Source organism: Ursus arctos, unplaced genomic scaffold (assembly GCF_023065955.2).
Source record: "Ursus arctos isolate Adak ecotype North America unplaced genomic scaffold, UrsArc2.0 scaffold_24, whole genome shotgun sequence".
NCBI lineage: Eukaryota > Metazoa > Chordata > Mammalia > Carnivora > Ursidae > Ursus > Ursus arctos.
In genome coordinates this window covers 25,479,949-25,498,802 of record NW_026622919.1, presented here as the reverse complement: position 1 = coordinate 25,498,802, position 18,854 = coordinate 25,479,949, and the positions used below count along the sequence as shown (strand labels likewise).

The following is an 18,854-nucleotide window of genomic DNA, read 5'->3' as shown; positions in this document are numbered from 1 at the left end:
CCTCATTTATTCTCTCATAGGTACTGACTGCCCTACAATGAACCAGACACAGTGCATCAACAAGGCCAATTCAGCTCACACACAGGGTTCTATACCTGAAATGACAGCCGGCCACACAAACAGCATGTTAGTGCTTTCGAGTCTTCCAACTACTTACATACGCATTTTCTCATGTGATTCTCAGGACCCCTTACAGAGAGCTAACCATAACCACTCAGGAGATACAACAAATACCCTTGGTTTATTTAATTTTGTTATGGACTGAATCTGTGCCCCACTAAAATTCCTATGATGAAATCTTAACCCCCCATATTAGGAGGTGGGGCCTTCGGGAGGGGATTAGGTCATGACGGTGGAACCCTTATAAAAGTGACCCCAAAGGCTCTCTCTCCCTCTTTCCACGTGAGGACACAAGAAGTTGACGGTCTGTAACCTGGGAGAGGGTCTTCACGGAACCCAATCATGCTGGCACCCTGCCTCAGACTCCCAGCCTCCAGAAGGATGAGAATTAAACTTCTGTTGTTTATAAGCTACCTAGTCTACGGGTCTGTATTACAGCTCCCCAAAAGAACTAAGACAAATTTCATCTTTTCCTTATTTAAAAATCTTAAAGAAAAAAAATGGATATAACTGATTCTAATATGTCACTGAATAATTAGTATTTATTGAATGAGAACTGTATGTCCAACAGTACGTAATATAGGAATACAAAATATCAGAAGGCATTTATCCCAGAAAAAGACATACCTGCATGTAACAGCGAGGAATACAAGAGATAGACTACAGCCCACTAAGCTCTGTATGCGACCTATCACATCAAGGAGAGGAAAAACAGTATGAGGTGAAGCTGGACCGGATGAAACTCTGTGGAAGCCACAGGACTCGGGCTGCGGCAGGCAGACTTTAAGTTAAAAAACAAAACAGGGGGACGCCTGGGTGGCTCAGTCAGTTAAGCGTCTGCCTTGGGCTCAGGTCACGATCCACCTATCTCCTATCACGTCGAAATCAGTGTCTTTACTCTAAGCCACACCGCACTTCTGCTTGTGGACATGATGCACCTCTTCCCACACTCCTCCTCCTTTTTCTCCTCCCCCCTCATACTAGGACAAGTCCATTCTCCTGGCTACTCAGGCCTGGAGCCTGAGAATCTCACTGCTTCTCTCCCATCCCAATTTTCTGAGCAGCTCTGACATACACCACAAACGTCACTGCCTACCTCGCCCGTATTCCCATCCCACTGTCCTTAGGGATGGCCCCACTGCGATGACCTCAAGGTTCCCTGCACCTCTGTGCCCCCGCCAAAGGCTGTCACAGGAATTATCTACTTCAAACCCTAAAATTTAGATATGGTCACGATTCTCCTCCACTTAAAAACCCTTGATGTGTTCTCTTTCCACTCGATGTAATGTCCACAGTCTTCGACACAGTGTAAAAGACCTCTACAAGCTGTCCCCCTCCTGCTTCCCTTTGTCGCCTAAGCCCTCAGCAGTCATCCCACCTGCACTCCATTCAGAATCCAAACCTGAATCCTCTTCCCTCCGTACCCTTCCTTTCCACTACCTGCAATGCCTTTCTCTGAATCCTACCTGGCCCTCCAATGCTTAGCTCAAGTGCCAATACCTACAAAAATACTTTTCCAGGTGACCATTGCAACAGCCTTCACCCAATCCTTACACTTTATTGAGACCCTGAATCTCAACGGCAGACCTCATGACGACTTGTCTGTAAAGAGCTCCATGGCTCCATCTGTCCTCGCCATGGGACCAGGAACTATGAGAAGGCAGTGACACACTATCGTTCTTCTATCTCACAACCTCTAGCTAAATGGTCAATTTTTTATACATGAGAAAACCAAGGAAGAAACGCATCATTGACTAAAACAGGTTTTTCTGGCACCGTAAAACATATACACGTCCTGAAGATTCTCTAGATGAACTAAAATGAAACGCATTTTATATATTCAACAAGAGTGTTAAAATTAAAAGACTATTAACTCCAGGCCCTAAATCCTACTGAATTTCATATTTTTCTGTAGCCCTGAATTATCCAATATTTTCTGAATATAAAATCAAAATATTTGGGGTTGGCAGTGTGGAAAGAACATAGACATCTGACTTCCAGACCCAGCTCCGCCAATAATCCGTTTAATGAGTAACAACCAATAAACAAAACTTAAAACAAGACTCAAACGTCACTGACTGGATTGAACGAGCGTGATTCAACACCCCTTCCTGCGATGACGGAAATGCTCCGTGTCCGCGCTGTCTAGTATGGGAGCCACTAGACACGGGCGGCTACCGGACCTTAACATGTGGCGAGCGTGACTAAGGAACAACTTTTTAATTAATTTAAATTTAACGCACCACATGTGGCTAGTGGCTACTGTGACGGGCATTCAGGATTAGACTAAGATGTCATCCAGACACAAACAACGGACAGTCAAGCTGAAAATGAACGAATACTGAAAATATCCTACAGCACAACGATGCAGAGACACTTCTCTGTTAGCTTTAAGTTCCAGAAGACTAGCTGCCATATTTTCCAAGCCCAGAGAGGTGACTGAAAGCACAAAAATCCTGCAGCAAAGTCTTAAACTAAGGGCTTAAAACCCGGATTTAAGCAGAAGAAACAGCAATCCAAGGTACATTTAGAGATTTAAGAGATAAAAGATAAAGCTATGTAAAAGCTGAAACGCAGAACGGTTAAAGCAGATTTTCCAAAGGGATTATGTACATGGCGCAAAAGGGTTCACACTCAAGACAAACTGGACTATAAACTTCCTTTGCTTCTTGTAAGATTTCTTAATTCACAGGACTCCTAATGAACTGTACCTTTACATATTTAAAAACACAAACACAGGGGCGCCTGGGTGGCACAGCGGTTAAGCGTCTGCCTTCGGCTCAGGGCGTGATCCCGGCGTTATGGGATCGAGCCCCACATCAGGCTCCTCCGCCAGGAGCCTGCTTCTTCCTCTCCCACTTCCCCTGCTTGTGTTCCCTCTCTCGCTGGCTGCCTCTATCTCTGTCAAATACATAAAATCTTTAAAAAAATAAATAAATAAATAAATAATAAAAAAAATAAATAAAAACACAAACACAGGGAAGTGCACCTTCAAAACAGGTGGTAGAGTGGGTAAGAGCTCAGGCTCTGCCGCCAGACTATTTGGGTCGTAACTGCTGGCTCTCCCTCTCAGTCTCTGCGTAACCCTAACCAAGCTACTTAACTCACGCTGCCTCAGCTCCCCCACCTGCAAAGCGAGATAACAGCACCCATGCTATGAAGTAGGAAATGAGAATTACTTTACATATGAAAAATATATACACATAACCACAGACCTATATAGTTAATATACACACACATATGTGCATATATAGTTATATAAGAAAAATGAGAGTCCTTGGCACATGGTAAATGCTGGGAAAAAATTTGCTGCTGTTTATTATAATTATTATTCAAAGTTTGAAACTACTTAGATGGGAACCACAATAAAAAGGCATTTTTTACAAATTTTTTTAAAGACTTTATTTGAGAGCAAGAGAAAAAGAGACAGAGCACACGAGTGGGGGGGGGGGGGGAAGAAGCGGAGGGAGAGGCAAGCTCCCCGCTGAGCAGGGAGCCTGATGCAGGGCTCAATCACAACCTGAGCCAAAAGCAGATGCTTAACCTACTGAGCGACCCAGATACCCCAAAAAGGCAATTTTAATGTGTGTATTTATAAGAAGCTGATGAAGACTAGAGTCAACAAATCTCTAATAATCACCTGACAGAACTTTGATTTGAAAATACAAAAATAGGTATTCCTATGGCATTGACCTAAAATTCTCAAAATGCAAAGACCCCAAAATGGTTTGTAGCTTGCAGCCCTAGTAAAAGCAGGAGCCTAAGCTAGTGATCTGGGCCATGGCTGCAGGACGAGACATTCCCAACTCCTTCACTGTAAGCAGAGAAAATAAAACAAAACAAAGGAGAGTCTCCAAGTCACCTTATATGGTCATCTGAATTTGGTGAGCTACCTTCTGAGGTCCTAGGGGCCTCTGCACACAAAGGGCTGTCACACACGACAGAGAATATGCCATGTCTCAACTCTTTTCCATTCTTCAATATACAGTGTTTTGTCCATAGTGGACATTCACACGTCTCTTTCTTTTTTAACTGACTGACTTCTAGGAAGTCAGCTAGGAAGTCACAAAACAAGATACCCTACTGCATGGACACAAGCTGCAGCAAAGGTACGACCCAACTGCAGATTCCACCCAGTGGAGTGACAGAGGTACTGCACCTGGAGAAGTGAGATCGCAGGGTTCCAGACCCTACCTTGTCAGTGATTTCAGGGGTCTCTTACAGGTCTCTCCAGAGCATCAGTCCCTGTCTACAGAATGAAGGGTAGTCCAGAGATTTCCCAAGTACATTCTAACACTGATGTTACAGGAATTAATATGAAAGCTTTTTAAAAGTATATAGCAATCCTTACATTAACGAATGCCATAAAAAAACAATAACTTAGGGCGCCTGGGTGGCTCAGTCGGTTAAGCATCTGACTTTGGCTCAGGTCATGATTCCAGGGTCCTGGGATCGAGCCCCGCATCAGTCTCCCTGCTGAGCGGGGAGTCTGCTTCTCCCTCTGCCCCTCCCCCTGCTCATGCTCTCTCTTGCTCTCTCAAATAAATAAATAATCTTAAAAAAAAAAAAAAACAATAACGTAAATGAACAGAGCTCTCTATTTACAACATAGTTTCCCTACTGCCCTATCAGAGCAAAACTACAAACAAAGCATCCACCTTATGTCAGGACACTGAATGAGAAGAACTAACAGATACAACACAGATGAGTTTTCAGATCAAAGGCATCAATTCCTAACAGCAGAGGCCAAGGGAGAGGGGCTTCATAGCAGAACTAGGAGGAGGGCAGAGAGGGGAGCAGAGAGCAGAGAGAGGAGGAACAGGGCAGAAATGGAAGAAAGGGGAAGAAGGGGAAAGGGGAGTCAGCCAGCGGGGTTCAGCTTCTCCTGCCTCTGGCTTCTACACTACCAGTAACTCTTCCCCACCTCCCTAATAACCTCAGAAACTCCTCTAACAAAGTGAAGGCCTTTCCCTACAGGTATAACAATAAAAACCTAATAACAGTCTTTGCCCAAGCACATGAGAATCAGAATTCCATTACGCTGAGGATAATTAAAATCAAATGAGCTTAAACTAGTATTAGATTCTTTCCTGTTTGGGTCCTTCAAAGGGCCAATGAATGAAATAGTAAAAGTGATTCAAAAAAGAGAGGCAAGAATCAGAAAAAGACTAACTTCACAAATTTAAGTGAAGATCATTTTGGGGCAATTTTACTTAAAATTACTTAAAATTAGTTTCAAACCAGTCTTCATTTTAAAGGAGCTTTAGTGCCAGAAGTTCTGCCGACCACGGACTGCTGCCACAGCGCACTCTCCGGGCAGATGCTGGGCGCACACCAACACATCCCTCCCTCCAGGTCTGCAGTAGGTGTGGTCACTAGGGAGAACACAGGACAGGAGGGGCCTCTGTCAAGGCCTTCATTCTGACCTGGTCTCCAAGCTCCACAGCCTGGTCCTACTTTCCTTCTCCCCCATGCCCCAAAGGTAGTGGGTGACCAATTTTCAAATGGTGGTGGGGATGTTTACAAGGATTTGCCCCAATCTTAACCCCGAAGGAAAGAGTGAAGGAAGAGTGGGGAATATGCTGTGCTTCCAGATGGCAAGACCCACTTCATCTCTCACCCAGAGAGATCTGACTGAAGTTGTGTCTAGTCTAAGAAAGTCATAAAAATCCACTGTCAGAAGCTCTAAAGTTACAGGTGCTGATGAGTGGTTCGGTAGCTAACTCAGGAATCCAGGTAAGTCTCCAATGCCCCCTCGCCCACCCCATACATCTTTAGAATCAAGTAGAAGAGAGCCATCTTTCCCCCAGTGTAAGAACCGTTTCTTTCCAGTGATAACACAATAACATGTTCTAGATAATATTTTCAAAGTTTCTACAATATTAAACAGTATTTCTAAGGAACCTATGTTTGATTTCTACCACAGCCAAACAAAGAAAAAACTGCTTAAGTATCTTTAAAACTTAAACTCAAGGTTTAGCTTATTCTGCTTCCTTGTCAGTGGCAAGAAGCCAAAACAGCAGTAAGAAAACTTCATGTGATCAAACAATATTTCAAATATAAGAAAAAATACAACAACATAAGGCAGTCCAGTATTTCTTTGTCAAAGAGCTCATAAGCTACCATTAACATTATTAAACACTGTATTAATAAAATGCAAAAGCCCTGGGTGTACTGATTCTTTATTACTGAACAGTTTATAAACAGAACTACTTAAGCACTATCTAGTATATTTAATTCTTTTATTTATTTTATTTACATATTTTAGAAAGAAAGAAAGCACGATCGAGAGAAAAGTAGAGGGAGAGGAAGAATCTTTAGCAGGCTCCACACTAGTGTGGAAGCCTGATGCGGAACTCGATCTCATGACCCTGAGATCATGACCTAAGCCGAAATCAAGAGTTGGATGCTTAACCAACTAAGCCACCCAGGTGCCCCTACTGTATTTGATTCTTCAGTATTTTCTCATTAGCACAACATGGCTAAGGTTACAAGAACCTCTCTTTACTTACCCACAAGCCACATACTGTCCATTCCTAGACGTGGCAATGCTTAATCCATATAAACTGCCTTCATCAACGAATCTGTTAAGGCACTTTCTAGAGTTCACATCCCAAACATAAACTTCCCCATCGCCTGAATGAAAGAGCCAAAAAAGGGTTTTGTTAATTTTGTTTTAAACTTGAAGGCCAAGTGAACGAACTATTCTTAGCCCTTCTTTAATACCAGAAGGAACTACAAACAAAAACTCACTATAAATGTCCTAGCTCTAGAAAACTGGCCTAAAAATATTTCTGGTATACATTCCCATATATGCATCCTAACTAGTAGTTAATAAACAGTATCTTTAAGTTTAGAATGAAAATCACAAACTCTTGGCTTGAGTTGAGCTTTCAGAAAAAACTTCTACATTTCACTCAGATGACTTAGTGGAGCGAAAATGTGAAAAAACAAAATATCCACCATAGTAAGCCCCAACATCCATCAATAGGCACTATGTGAGGTCAGGATATTTACATACCAAACTGATGATGACAGTCACGATACAGGAAGTGGAGAATGAAGGGATCCAGACCACAAGGGAGTTATAACTTAAGATACACACAGCTTCTCTCTTACCACATCATCTAAACAATAATAAATGCCGACTGCAAGGGGCCCCCCGGTGGCACAGTTGGCTGAGTCTCCGACTCTTGATTCGGCTCAGGTCATGATCTCAGGGTGATGGGATCGAGCCCGGGGTCAGGCTCTCCGCTCAGCAGGGAACTTGCTTGGGATTCTCTCTCTCCCTCTGCCTCTGCAAACCCCCCCCCCAACTCAAGTGCACGTGCTCTCTCTCTAAAATAAATAAATAAATCTTAAATAATAAACGCCAACTGTGAGCAATAAGCACAAAGAGTTTAGAGAAAGGAGAACGTGTACAAGACCGAGGAGGGTGTTAAATCTGAAGGGAACATGAATGTTTCCGTAACAGTAAAGACCATCGGGGCGCCTGGCTGGCTCAGCTGGAAGAGCATGCAACTCTTAATCTTGGGGGTCGTGAGTTCAAGCCCCACGTTGGGTAAAGAGATTACTAAAAAACAATAAACTTGAAAAAAAAAGAAAGAAATTACTATTGCCAAAATCCACCTTTATTCTTTTTTCTCTCTCCTATAAGCACATGATACTGATAGTCACCCTCTTCCTCACACCCATTTAAAGATTTCTGAATGGCTGCTCACCACGAAGGTGCTCCTCACTCACCCATTTCATCTCTGCGATTTCTGTGGATATCGTGCTAAAGTTCGCTTTTCTAAGATTTTAGAGAGAACGTGGGGCGAGGGGGGCAGTGGAGCAAAAGGAGACCAGGGTGACTCCGAGCTGAGTGCGAGCCCAATGCAGAACTTGATCCTAGGACCCCAAGATCGTCACCTGAGCCAAAAATCAAGAGTCGGTCACCCAACCCATTGAGCCACCCAGGCGCCCCTAAAGTTCACTTTTCTGTATTTTTATCCTCCCAATGAGAATTCAATCAATCTCACTATTTCAACTATTCCCTTGACAAAGAAGATTTCCCAGGCCGGCATAAGGGTTTAAATTAGGTAGTAGTAAAATATATTTGAAAACACTGAACAGGGCCAAATTTGAAATTAGGTAGTAGTAAAATGTATTTGAAAACACTGAACAGGGCCACATTTGAAAATCTTTGCGTTTGTTTGTATGGTAACGTTACAATAAAGGAAGGCATTCGAAGATGAGCCCAGCTAGCAACAGACTAAAATGGGAAGAAAAGGCATCAACGGCAGGAAGATCATCTAGATGGTACCAAAGCCAGACTTTTGGTTACTCTTCCCTATGCTTTTAGGACCTTTGTTATGGAAAACAAGACCTCCATAGTAATGACCAAACTTGTAAATATTTTACATCTGCATCCAATTCATATACCAAACTTTAGTGCTTCTGACCCTCTATCTCTTCTCTCCCACTCTGACCCTCCCAGGATCCAAGGGCCATTTCATTAGGAACATCACTCTGAACCAGTTAAGTGTCCAACTCTTGGTTTTGGGTCAGGTCATGATCTCAGGGTCCTGGGATCGAGCCCCATGTCAAGGCCCATGTCAGGCTCCCTGCTCAGCACCCCCACCCTTCCCCCCAACTCGTGCGCTCTCTAAAATAAATAAATGTTAAAAACAACAACTTTTTAATCCAGTTATAAAATAAGTCATGGAGACAATGTACAATATGGTGACCACAGTTAATAATACAGTAGTGCATATTTGAAATTTGCTAAGAGAGTAGATCTTAAAAAGTTCTCATCACAAGGAAAAAAACTGTATGTGTAGTGAGAGATAATAACTAGACTTATTGTGGTGATCATCTTGTAATAGATACAAATGTTGAATCATTATGTTGTACACCTAATACATTATATGTCAATTATAACTTTAAAAAAATCAAAAAACAGAAACCTAATGCTGTATTATCAAGTGCTGCCAGCTGAGGTATAGCAAAAATTCTGCTAAAGAGCCCGAGACTGGAGAGGCAGAACCACTCTGATACCTCCCATACCAAGCATCATGAGCTACACTGAGATTATGATGGCCCCAAGATCCTACAAGAAAGGAACTAAGAACCCAAGAAGGTACAGGACAATGAGAAAAGCAGAAGAGCAGAAAAGTGCCAGGTTAGAGACTGTCAAGGCTGATAAATAGCTGGTCAACCACACAGGAATGTCAGAGGGCGAAATCTGAATTGTTTTCAGGCAAAAATGAAGAACACTCAGAACATTATCCAAGTGAAAAGGTACTGCTAAAAGAAAAAGGGTGATGATTCCAAGTAACTGTCAAAAGGAAAATATGAGAATGAATCATCTTTTAAATAAGCATTTTCTTCCCATCTTCTCCCCAAACACGGTAACATGGTTAAATGGTTAGCTCTTCACTATTACTAATTAATAAATAAGAAGGCAAACGGCAACGACAAAATCTAAAAATAAAAATGACTTTCTAACACAAAAAAGTCTAAAATCAAACACTGTTTTTGGTTAAATCTGAAATATAAACACATCCAAAGCTTTTAAAAAGCTTTAGATGATCATGTCATTAACCTACCTGAAGAGGCGTATACTTTCTTACTATCTGAAGAGAACGTGGATGCTGCAACCCTTCCGTTAATTTTCATGCTACCAATCAGTTCTTTAGTCTGAAAGAATAACAAATACTGTTAGGAGGTGCGTGGAAGAATCACACTGGGAATACAAACAACCTAGTTCTGTTTTGTAGCACCTACTCAACTTCGTCCCTAAACCCAAAGGTTCTCCCCAAGTCCCACCGTGCCCCTCCGCTTAAGATGCAGATCTCAGGACATCACGGGTTATGGTTCAAGACTATCCCTACACTAACGTCTTGTCCTTAAAGAACAAGCAGCCACTAATAATGGTTCACCTTCATTGACAGCAAATGAAGATATCCAGCAACACCATTTATCAGCAAGAAGGACCCATCTGCAGAGACTTCAAAGCTCCTTACTATCTTCTCTTTCAAACCTGAGACAGGAGACAAATCAATAAGGATTAATATGATTTTCAATAACATTATCTTTCACTGGCAAATGAGAATTTCTTTTAAAATTATCTAAATGCATCAAACTAAACCAAAAGTAGGCTGACTCTGAATAAGTCACTGAGTATGACTCAAAAAAGGCCATTACAAGTACTTCCTCTTCTCTTCCTTGGTTAACATTCACCATTTGAACTGTGGCCAGAGATTCAGCTCTCCAAACAGTAAACATACCAACTAATTTTCCAACAGTGACATCTGTAATTTAACTAAAAGGATAAATTATACCTCTTTGTTACAAAATTCATTACCAGGAGGGAAATACATGGCCATCAGAAACAGCTAAAACATAGTAACATGTAGAAACTAGTTGTTGGCCACCAACTAAACATCCCACAATGAAGGGTCTAGTCTTAACTTTGTGGATCCAAAAACGAAAAAGAAAAAAGAAAATCATGAAGTGTCAGTGTTTGCAAGAGTTGATTACCTTCCTAAAATGTGACTCGTGTAACCTGATCACAGGATCTAAGAATATAAGCCAGACAGTCAATTTACTTATTTAAAAAGGGACATGTTCCTTTTCCATGCCTAAAAGGCTCACATCGACAATGCAGGAGACTCCTTCCATCAAGACTCTTAGTGAATAAACTTACTCATTAAAAAACTGCCTAACAGAAAGAACACATAAAGACTAGGTACCGCTGCCACCTCTAGGGAAGGGAAGCAGGTGGCCAAGGGAAACGGAGCAGAGTAGACTTTCCCATCTTTACCCTTCTGTACATATTGGATTTTTGCACCATGTGAATGTACTGCTTGGTCAAAAAAAATTATTTCAAAAAATGTTTAAGTTGCTAAGTTAAAACATCCATCAGAATAAATAAATTTACTAATAAAACTCAAGAGGAGTCCTTGTTCCCCTAAAGGAAAATGCTGGCTAACGCTCCCAGAAACCACCTCCAGCCTATGCACAGTTTTTGTTTAGATGGTTCACAATCCTACAAACTGGGCCTCCCACTCTAGTGCTGCCCGCAGAGACTATCCCCTAAGTCTCTTGACAGAAATCAATCCAGACACATGTTTCCAGTTACTACAGTTCACTCTGAACCTATTCCTGTCTAGGGTAATTTTCACCCCCCATTCAGGGCAAACCTTATGTTCTGACTATAGTATACAGAAACAGCTCCAAGCATAAAGAAAACCCCATCACGTGATGAAGCAGGGCAGGGAGGCTAGTTCTAGCAGTGTGGGGCTGCAGCTGGAAACCCCCCAGACCTAATCCTACTGACACAGAACTGGACAGAAGAAATGCAAGAGAGAACTAAAAGGCCTACAGCTGGGGACTACCACAGCCATGGAGGAATACGGACTGTGCATGTATCATCAGAGCAACAGGGAACAAAGTTCCCTCATACTGTGCAGAGACAGACCCGGTGTGGCAGCACCAGAGGCAAAGTGCCAGAGGGCTCATTACATAACGCCTGCTCTCCGGCTACAGGTGGCTAGAAGACCTTATGCTTGCAGCCTGAGTAAGCCTGTTGTTCTGAGGGAATTCAGGAGAGCGGACTGTCTTCCAGAAGGAAATACTAGACTTGCAGCAAATAAGGACAGACAGTTGATTTAGTAATAAAACGAAAAAATAACTGTATTTTCATCCAAAACTTACAGAAAACCAGTTATATGTATACAGCATTTTGCTTTTAACCTCACAAAAAGTAATAAATGTTAATATCAATATTGTAATAGATTTTTACAAATGCTGAACCTTCCAAAATAGGAACCAGATAAAATTTACGTGACCTTAAGAAAGAAGACAAAATGCTTTAAAGATGCCAGATATAAATCTTTTTATAGATCTGTGAATGTGATTTTTAGGTCAACTAAAGAGCAAGTGATAAGAAAAAGAATGGCCAATTTAATTACAATAGTGCCAAATTCCATAAGATGGAAAGTGGACTTGCTGCCATGAAACAGACCATACGCTACTCCTAACGATGGCGGCAGTGACCAGAGTAAGTGCCACTGGGTGCTAAGTTAGGGCCTTTTTAAAAATTATCTCTTTTGAACAAACGGATGGTGACCAGAGGGAAGGGGAGTGGAGGGGTGAGGGGATGGGTGAACGAGGTGCACACTTGTCATGATGAGAACTGGTGACGTATGGAAGTGCTGAATCACTACATTGTACACCTAAAACTAACAGAACACTATATGCTAACTAAGTGGAATTAAAATAAAAACTAGAAAAAATAAAAGAAAAAAATCAAAAAATTAAAACAATCTCTTTTAGTATTTAGGACCCTCGACTTTATAGAAAGAGAAAGCTGAAGCTCCGATATTACACCACACCGTAACACCCATAGTCAAAATGGCTGCCTGACCAACTGATTTAATTCCCAAACGGTCAAATTCCTTATGTGTTTGCCTAGAACAAGATATCTCTCTGAAGAATTGTCTTTCTAAATGATGTAACAGAAACTGCTTCTGGAGTCTCACCTAGTAATCTGGGGTTCTCAACCTTTTTGTGTGTCAGTGTGGTGAATCGTACGGTCCTCTTCTCAAAATGGTGGTAGTTCAAAACTTTTATAACCGAAGGAAATGCTAAACTTCAGTTATAGGTTAGTGAAAATAAAGATGTAATATTTTTCCCATCTGATTTCACAAGCCTCCAAATTCTAGCACAGAATTTTGAGAGTCCATGGACCCCATTATGAACCCCAGTGGGTTAATGGAATAAACTATCAATTCAGAATTCTTCAGAATGCATCAATTCTGTACTCATTTTTCAAACTCACATTTAAGACAAAGAGTTTACAAATGTTTAAGTTTGCATATCTTTTTTTTTTTTAAAGATTTTATTTATTTGACAGAGATAGCGAAAGAGGGAACAAGCACAGCGAGATGGAGAGGGAGAAGCAGGCTCCCCGCTGAGTAGGGAGCCCAACTCAGGGCTGGATCCCAGGACCCTGAGATCATGACCTGAGCTGAAGGCAGACACTTAACCGACTGAGCCACCCAGGAACCCCATGTTTGCATATTCTAACCAGTCAGCGACTTTTCCCTCTAATTCTAATGTCCTTAATTATTTCGAGTTATTTAGTGTTTTATAATGAGACTGAAAACAGTGTTCAACAACCCCACAAAAAGAAATACATTTATTTTATCATTATCATCATTATTGCCAAGCTATGCTTATTGAGGAAAGAGGAAAGGGGGACTACTGAGGGGGAAAGATAAATGCCACGTCTTAGAAGCAGCTGGTGATCAAATGAACGGTCCCACGCACCAGCAGATCCAGCATAAACATCACTGTCTCTTCGCCACTAACTGCTTGCTTTTCCTAGGACAATGCAAGGCAAGGATGGACAAAACCTCACTCCTTTTCATTAATGGAATAATATGTGAAAATAGTTAACAACTACATATTGTTTTCTGCTTCAGTACAGGCCCACCTCAGACCCAAGAATCACTGCACTTTAATCAGATCCCTAGAGGGTCCCTAAACACATTTATGTCTGAGAAGCACTGGTTTAAAGCATGCTTAAACTAAGGATTCACTTGGAAAGGATCACCAAAGGTGTCAGGAAACAGTGGAGATAAACACTATAAATGTTTCTGAAGCTGGCCTTGTTCACTCTGAACCATTAGTAGGAAAAAAGCTGTACAGAGCTACCCCTGTCCTTTACAGCCCCAAACACACATCCAGTTTAACAGGGAGACTGCCACGGAGCCACGGCATCGTTAACACCAGCTCCCAAAACGTATAATGCTAACCCAGCCAACCTCACTACAAGGGCTTTGGTTCACAGAGGGTTCGTGAAGGGGTCACTGGATTTTGTGGTGATGCGGGAAGAAGGCAGGGGAAGAATGGGGAGGGACAGAAGAAGATAAATTTTCAAATAATGAAAGATTTTCTTAAGTAGTCTTCAAAATACAATCTCCAAAAGCAGTGCTTTATTTCCTTTAAATGTAAACCAAAAATCTGTTGTAAAAGACACTAGAAGGGTAAGAGAGACTCCAAATTTCCTGAAGACCAGAGAGGTGAAATACTTTGTCTGAGGACTTGTGACTCGGGTCTTCCAGCTCCCAAGCTCTTTCTGCAGCATCAATTACTAATTTTACAGTGAAGTGTTTGCAACTGCTTTTCTGCTCTGGGAGATATAGATTCCCCAATTCCAATTTTCCCAGAAGCGCTCAATAAAAAGTTCACTACTTCCATTCAAACGTATTATCTCAACACAATGACATTTTCCAAATACTAAAACTAAAGATACTCTAATTTTTAAGAATCCTATGGGGGAAAACTGGTTTTAAATACTGTTACATGAACTCAGCTGTGGGGCTGGCAGGGAGGAGGGTGATTGGCAGTATGTTCAATAGAAACCTTACCTCTTACTTGATGCACAGGAATTAACTTTCCAGCCAGCATATCGTAGACATAAAGAACTTTGCTGTGGATGCTCGTGGCTAAAATCTCTTCTCCAGTAGCACTAAAACAGGCCTTAAAGATTGGAAACTTTTCCAGATAGATGCTCTGGATTTTAGGATTTGTTTTTCCATCAACCTATAAGGAAAGACGGAACATTCCTTTTGGTTATTTCCACATACTGTGTCCTGGGAATAAATACTTCTCACTACAAGTTTCCATTTAAAAATGCACACCTGAAACAGCGACACAGCGTTATCTAGCGCTGCAACCATCACAACCTGCGCGCGGGGATGGAACTGCACGGACGAGACCCGAGCGGTAGTAGGACGTTCCGCGTTAGCAGGGAGACAGTTCTTCAGCTATGGAAAAAGAAGTGAGAACTGTATCAATTCAAATGGGTTAACATTCAGATTTTATTTATTTATTTGACAGAAAGAGAGAGAGAGAGAGCACACACAAGTAGGCAGAGCAGAAGGCAGAGGGAGGAGGAGAAGCAGACTCCCCGTGGAGCAGAGCGCCTGGACTCAGGGCTCGATTCCAGGACCCTGGGATCATGACCTGAGCCAAAGGCAAACGCACAACCGAGTGAGCCACCCAAGTGCTCCAACATTCTTTTCATTTTTTTTTAAAGATTTATTTATTTATTAGACAGAGACAGCCAGCGAGAGAGGGAGCACAAGCAGGGGGAGTGGGAGAGGAAGAAGCAGGCTCCCAGCAGAGGAGCCTGATGTGGGGCTCGATCCAGGAACGCTGGGATCACGCCCTGAACCAAAGGCAGACGCTTAACGACTGCGCCACCCAGGCGCCCCTCCAACATTCTTTTCTTTAAAGCATGAAGGAAAGACATTTTAACATAGCTTATGCTGAGAAGAAAGTACACTGGAATGGTAACCACAAGACCACAGCTCTACCACCAACTAGCAAGTCAGTTTACTAAACAATAATCCATTTTTACCATCTTTCAAACGAGGGGGCGAAATCGTTACGGTCTTGGAGAATAAGAATAGAGTCATTTCCTCATGATACACCCATATAGGTTAGAAGACTGACTTCCAGGGTTACTTTACTTAAAACTGCTACTCTAGCATGTCTGCATTCACAGCACAAAATAAGAGGCACTCTGTAATGGTCCCCATGGTTCTGTGGTTGGCACGGACAGCTACGTTCTCTCAGAATACATGGTTCCTAGTCTAAAGTAATGATGACCTCACGCATTATGCATTTAAACTATTTTCAGTTATTTCTTGGTTTTTACAGGTTGTTCTCTCTGCACTAAAAACTCTATACAAAAAATAAAGTGAGTACTATGTGTACGTTTTGTTAGAAATGAAGTTAGATTCTTACGGTAACTGTGTTTTCGGTGAAGGTGAATTTATCCGACGAAGAGCTGAGTAAAAGGTCTTCATAAGGTGGGGGAAAACACAATCACTCTGTCTCCTTGTAATCTGCCATAATAGGGTTCCCTCCCCCATCTAAAGCATGCCACCATTTTATCATGGGGGAAAATATCTACGTCAGAGAGAGAGCTGGTCATTTAACAGACATTTAACGGAAGCACTGTGTTGGGCAGGCACTTCATACCACAATGAACAAGTCAGATACAGTCTAACCAGTGCGGAGCACTTTTGACAAGATAGCCAGAAAGAACCTTTCTAAGTGTCATCTGAGTAAAAGGGTACAAATGGGTTGGCCATTAGCAGTGCTTCAAGAACAGACAGGCAGGGGGTAGAGTAAAAGTTCTGAGGCAGGAAAGTCCTCGGTGTATTCAAGAAACAGAAAGAAGGCCCACGGAACTTGGGTAGGAAATAAGAGGAAAACTTCTGAGATGAAGTTTCAGACATACACAGATGCCAGATAATGAAGAACAGTGTAGACCGTATAAAGAATTCAGAAGTTTTCAAAAAGCGATGAAAAGTGACATGACCTGATGTTTTCTTTTCAGAAGACCCCTCCTGGCTATGACTAAATGAAGAACAGGAAGAGCAGAGTAGAGTGGAGGTGGGAGACCAGTCACGAAGTGACTGCAGTACACGAGGTAACAGAGGACGGCGGTATGAACCAGGCCAGCGCCCGTGGAAATGAAGAGAAACGCAAAAGGATAACTCAAACACAACTGCTAAGAGATCCCTGGGGACATAATTTAATCTTCTTGACCACTTCTGCAGAAGAAGAATAAACGGCAGCAACACATTTAATCCCACAGAGAACATGAACCCGTACATTCGTAATCGGGAAGCACACTGGGTTTCAGAGGTAGTTAGCTGGAGAGGCCCAACTTCACCGACTCTCACCTTTAAGATTCCTTTAGGAAGAGAAGTTGATGTGGATATGAAATTCCCAGTCCTTTGCAACAAATCGTCTTCATCTTCTTCACTTTCATCTAAGTCAAACAAACCCACAAGGCTGAGCTTTAGAATCAATGAGATGCCCATTATTTTCCCCAAAGGTCTGTATTTCAAACTTCAACTCCGCCCACTGCAGGCTCCAATCTCAATCACTTTATTTAAACTGCAATTGGTAAAAGTAAAACAGCAGAATAAATTTGAAAGGGAGGCGGAAAATGACACAGAGTCCAACAGATATGGTTAAAATAAAAGCCTGACTCTGGAACGAAAGATACACATTCACAGACAATGACTAAAACAGGATGGAAAAAAAAATAAAAGTTAAAGTCAGTATTTAATTTAAAAAGAACAATTCATAATTATGGCAAAATTGGCAATAAGGTAGACAGCAGATCTAACGTAACTCACATGAAAAAGGACTAGCACTTTCAGCTGGCTGAGAGATCAAGGTCAGCACACTGTGTATCAGAACTTCAAAGAGCTAACAGGGCTGCTTTTCTCCTGATGATTCTAGTAGAGCCAAGAAGCTGAGAAACATTTTTAAAACACCCACAGGGAGAAGAGGGCAAAAACCAGCACTAAAAGCCCTCTGAGGTTCTTAAGGGGGTCTGGTAAACCACCAGGCTTCGGGCTGGGGCCACAAAAGGCTACATCAAGGATTAAGGGTGAAATCAAAGAATTTTCACAAAATCCTCCATGAACTAAAACCCAGCTTTGAATCCTTACAATCTCTCACTGGAGTAAGATGTTGTGGGATTGCTAGTGCCCCTTACCCAGCCACTACCCAGAAACAAATGTACAAATTCTCTGGAGAAAGATACCCTTGTCTTCTTGTTAAGCAACGCTATTTTTAACATACAGTGTCCAGCACTCAATGAAATATAACTAGGTCAATAATGACAAGGTAAGGTAACTTGATCGAAAACCTAAGGAATAACAGACAATCTCCACAGGAGATGTAAATAACTGAGTTTTTCAGACATAAGCTTTTCAAGTATTATGTTTAATATGTTCAAGAATAATCAATATTCAGATATTGAACCAGGGAACTAGACTATTAAAAAAAGAAATAAATGTAAATTCTAGAACTGAAAACTACAGTAGTTAAAATTAAAATCCCAGTGGATATTTTTAACAGCATACAAAAATTAGCTGGAGAGACAATTAGTGGTCTGGAAAATGGATCAGAAAAAATATCCAGACTAAAGTACAGAAAGCAAAAAGGACAGATAATGCAGAAAAGAACACAAAATACGTTTAAAAATAAATAAAATATTTAACACACATATAATTGGTGTCCCAGAAGAAAAGGAAGACTGGAACAGAAACAGTTTTTGAAGACAATCAGTGGGAATTTCCAAAACTTAAAAAAGACATCAAGCCACATTCAAAGGCACTGTGAAGAGGAAGCAGAATACAAAGCAAGCTAAAAGCACCTGGACTGGGGGGTGGGAGGAGATAGATGAACAAAATAGCAACAATAAAGCAATCCATCCTATTAAGGAATTACTATTGATTTTTGAAGGCCTACGATGATTGTATTGTAATTACATTTGAAGTACGGAGTACTTCTCTTTTAAAGATACCAGATGAAATATTTATCGATACAAATGACATGTTGGGACAACTGTGAGGCTGGGGTTTGGTCACCACTGTGCCAATTAAGAAGTACACCTCGGACAAGTCACTTTTATCTTTTTGAACCTCACTCCCCTCCACTGTAAAATGAAGGTAGCAGACCGGGATATCCCGATGGTAGCAGACTGGTTAATGAGTGACCTAATCCGTTTCTTTTTTTCTCATGGATACAATGACAAACTGCATTGCCTGGGAGCCCGTGAAGTTAGTGTGGCCTTGTGACTCAGCTAGGGCCAATAAAATCTAAGTCAAAGTATCATATGCCACTCCCAGGACAGGCCAATAAAACAC

At 41.6% G+C, this 18,854-nt stretch overlaps 1 protein-coding gene across 2 annotated transcripts in view; it reads right to left on the bottom strand.

The window, feature by feature from the left end:
- Positions 1 to 18,854, bottom strand: part of UTP18 (UTP18 small subunit processome component) — a 36,823-nt gene that overhangs the window by 8,602 nt on the left and 9,367 nt on the right. For both annotated transcript variants that reach the window (XM_057317661.1, XM_026513182.4), the window contains exons 5-10: positions 16,872 to 16,960; positions 14,814 to 14,939; positions 14,541 to 14,715; positions 10,044 to 10,144; positions 9,711 to 9,801; positions 6,633 to 6,756 (exon numbers count right to left, since the gene is read on the bottom strand). In XM_057317661.1, coding sequence (XP_057173644.1) covers positions 6,633 to 6,756; positions 9,711 to 9,801; positions 10,044 to 10,144; positions 14,541 to 14,715; positions 14,814 to 14,939; positions 16,872 to 16,960 — 706 coding nt within the window. The remainder of the gene's footprint in view (positions 1 to 6,632; positions 6,757 to 9,710; positions 9,802 to 10,043; positions 10,145 to 14,540; positions 14,716 to 14,813; positions 14,940 to 16,871; positions 16,961 to 18,854) is intronic.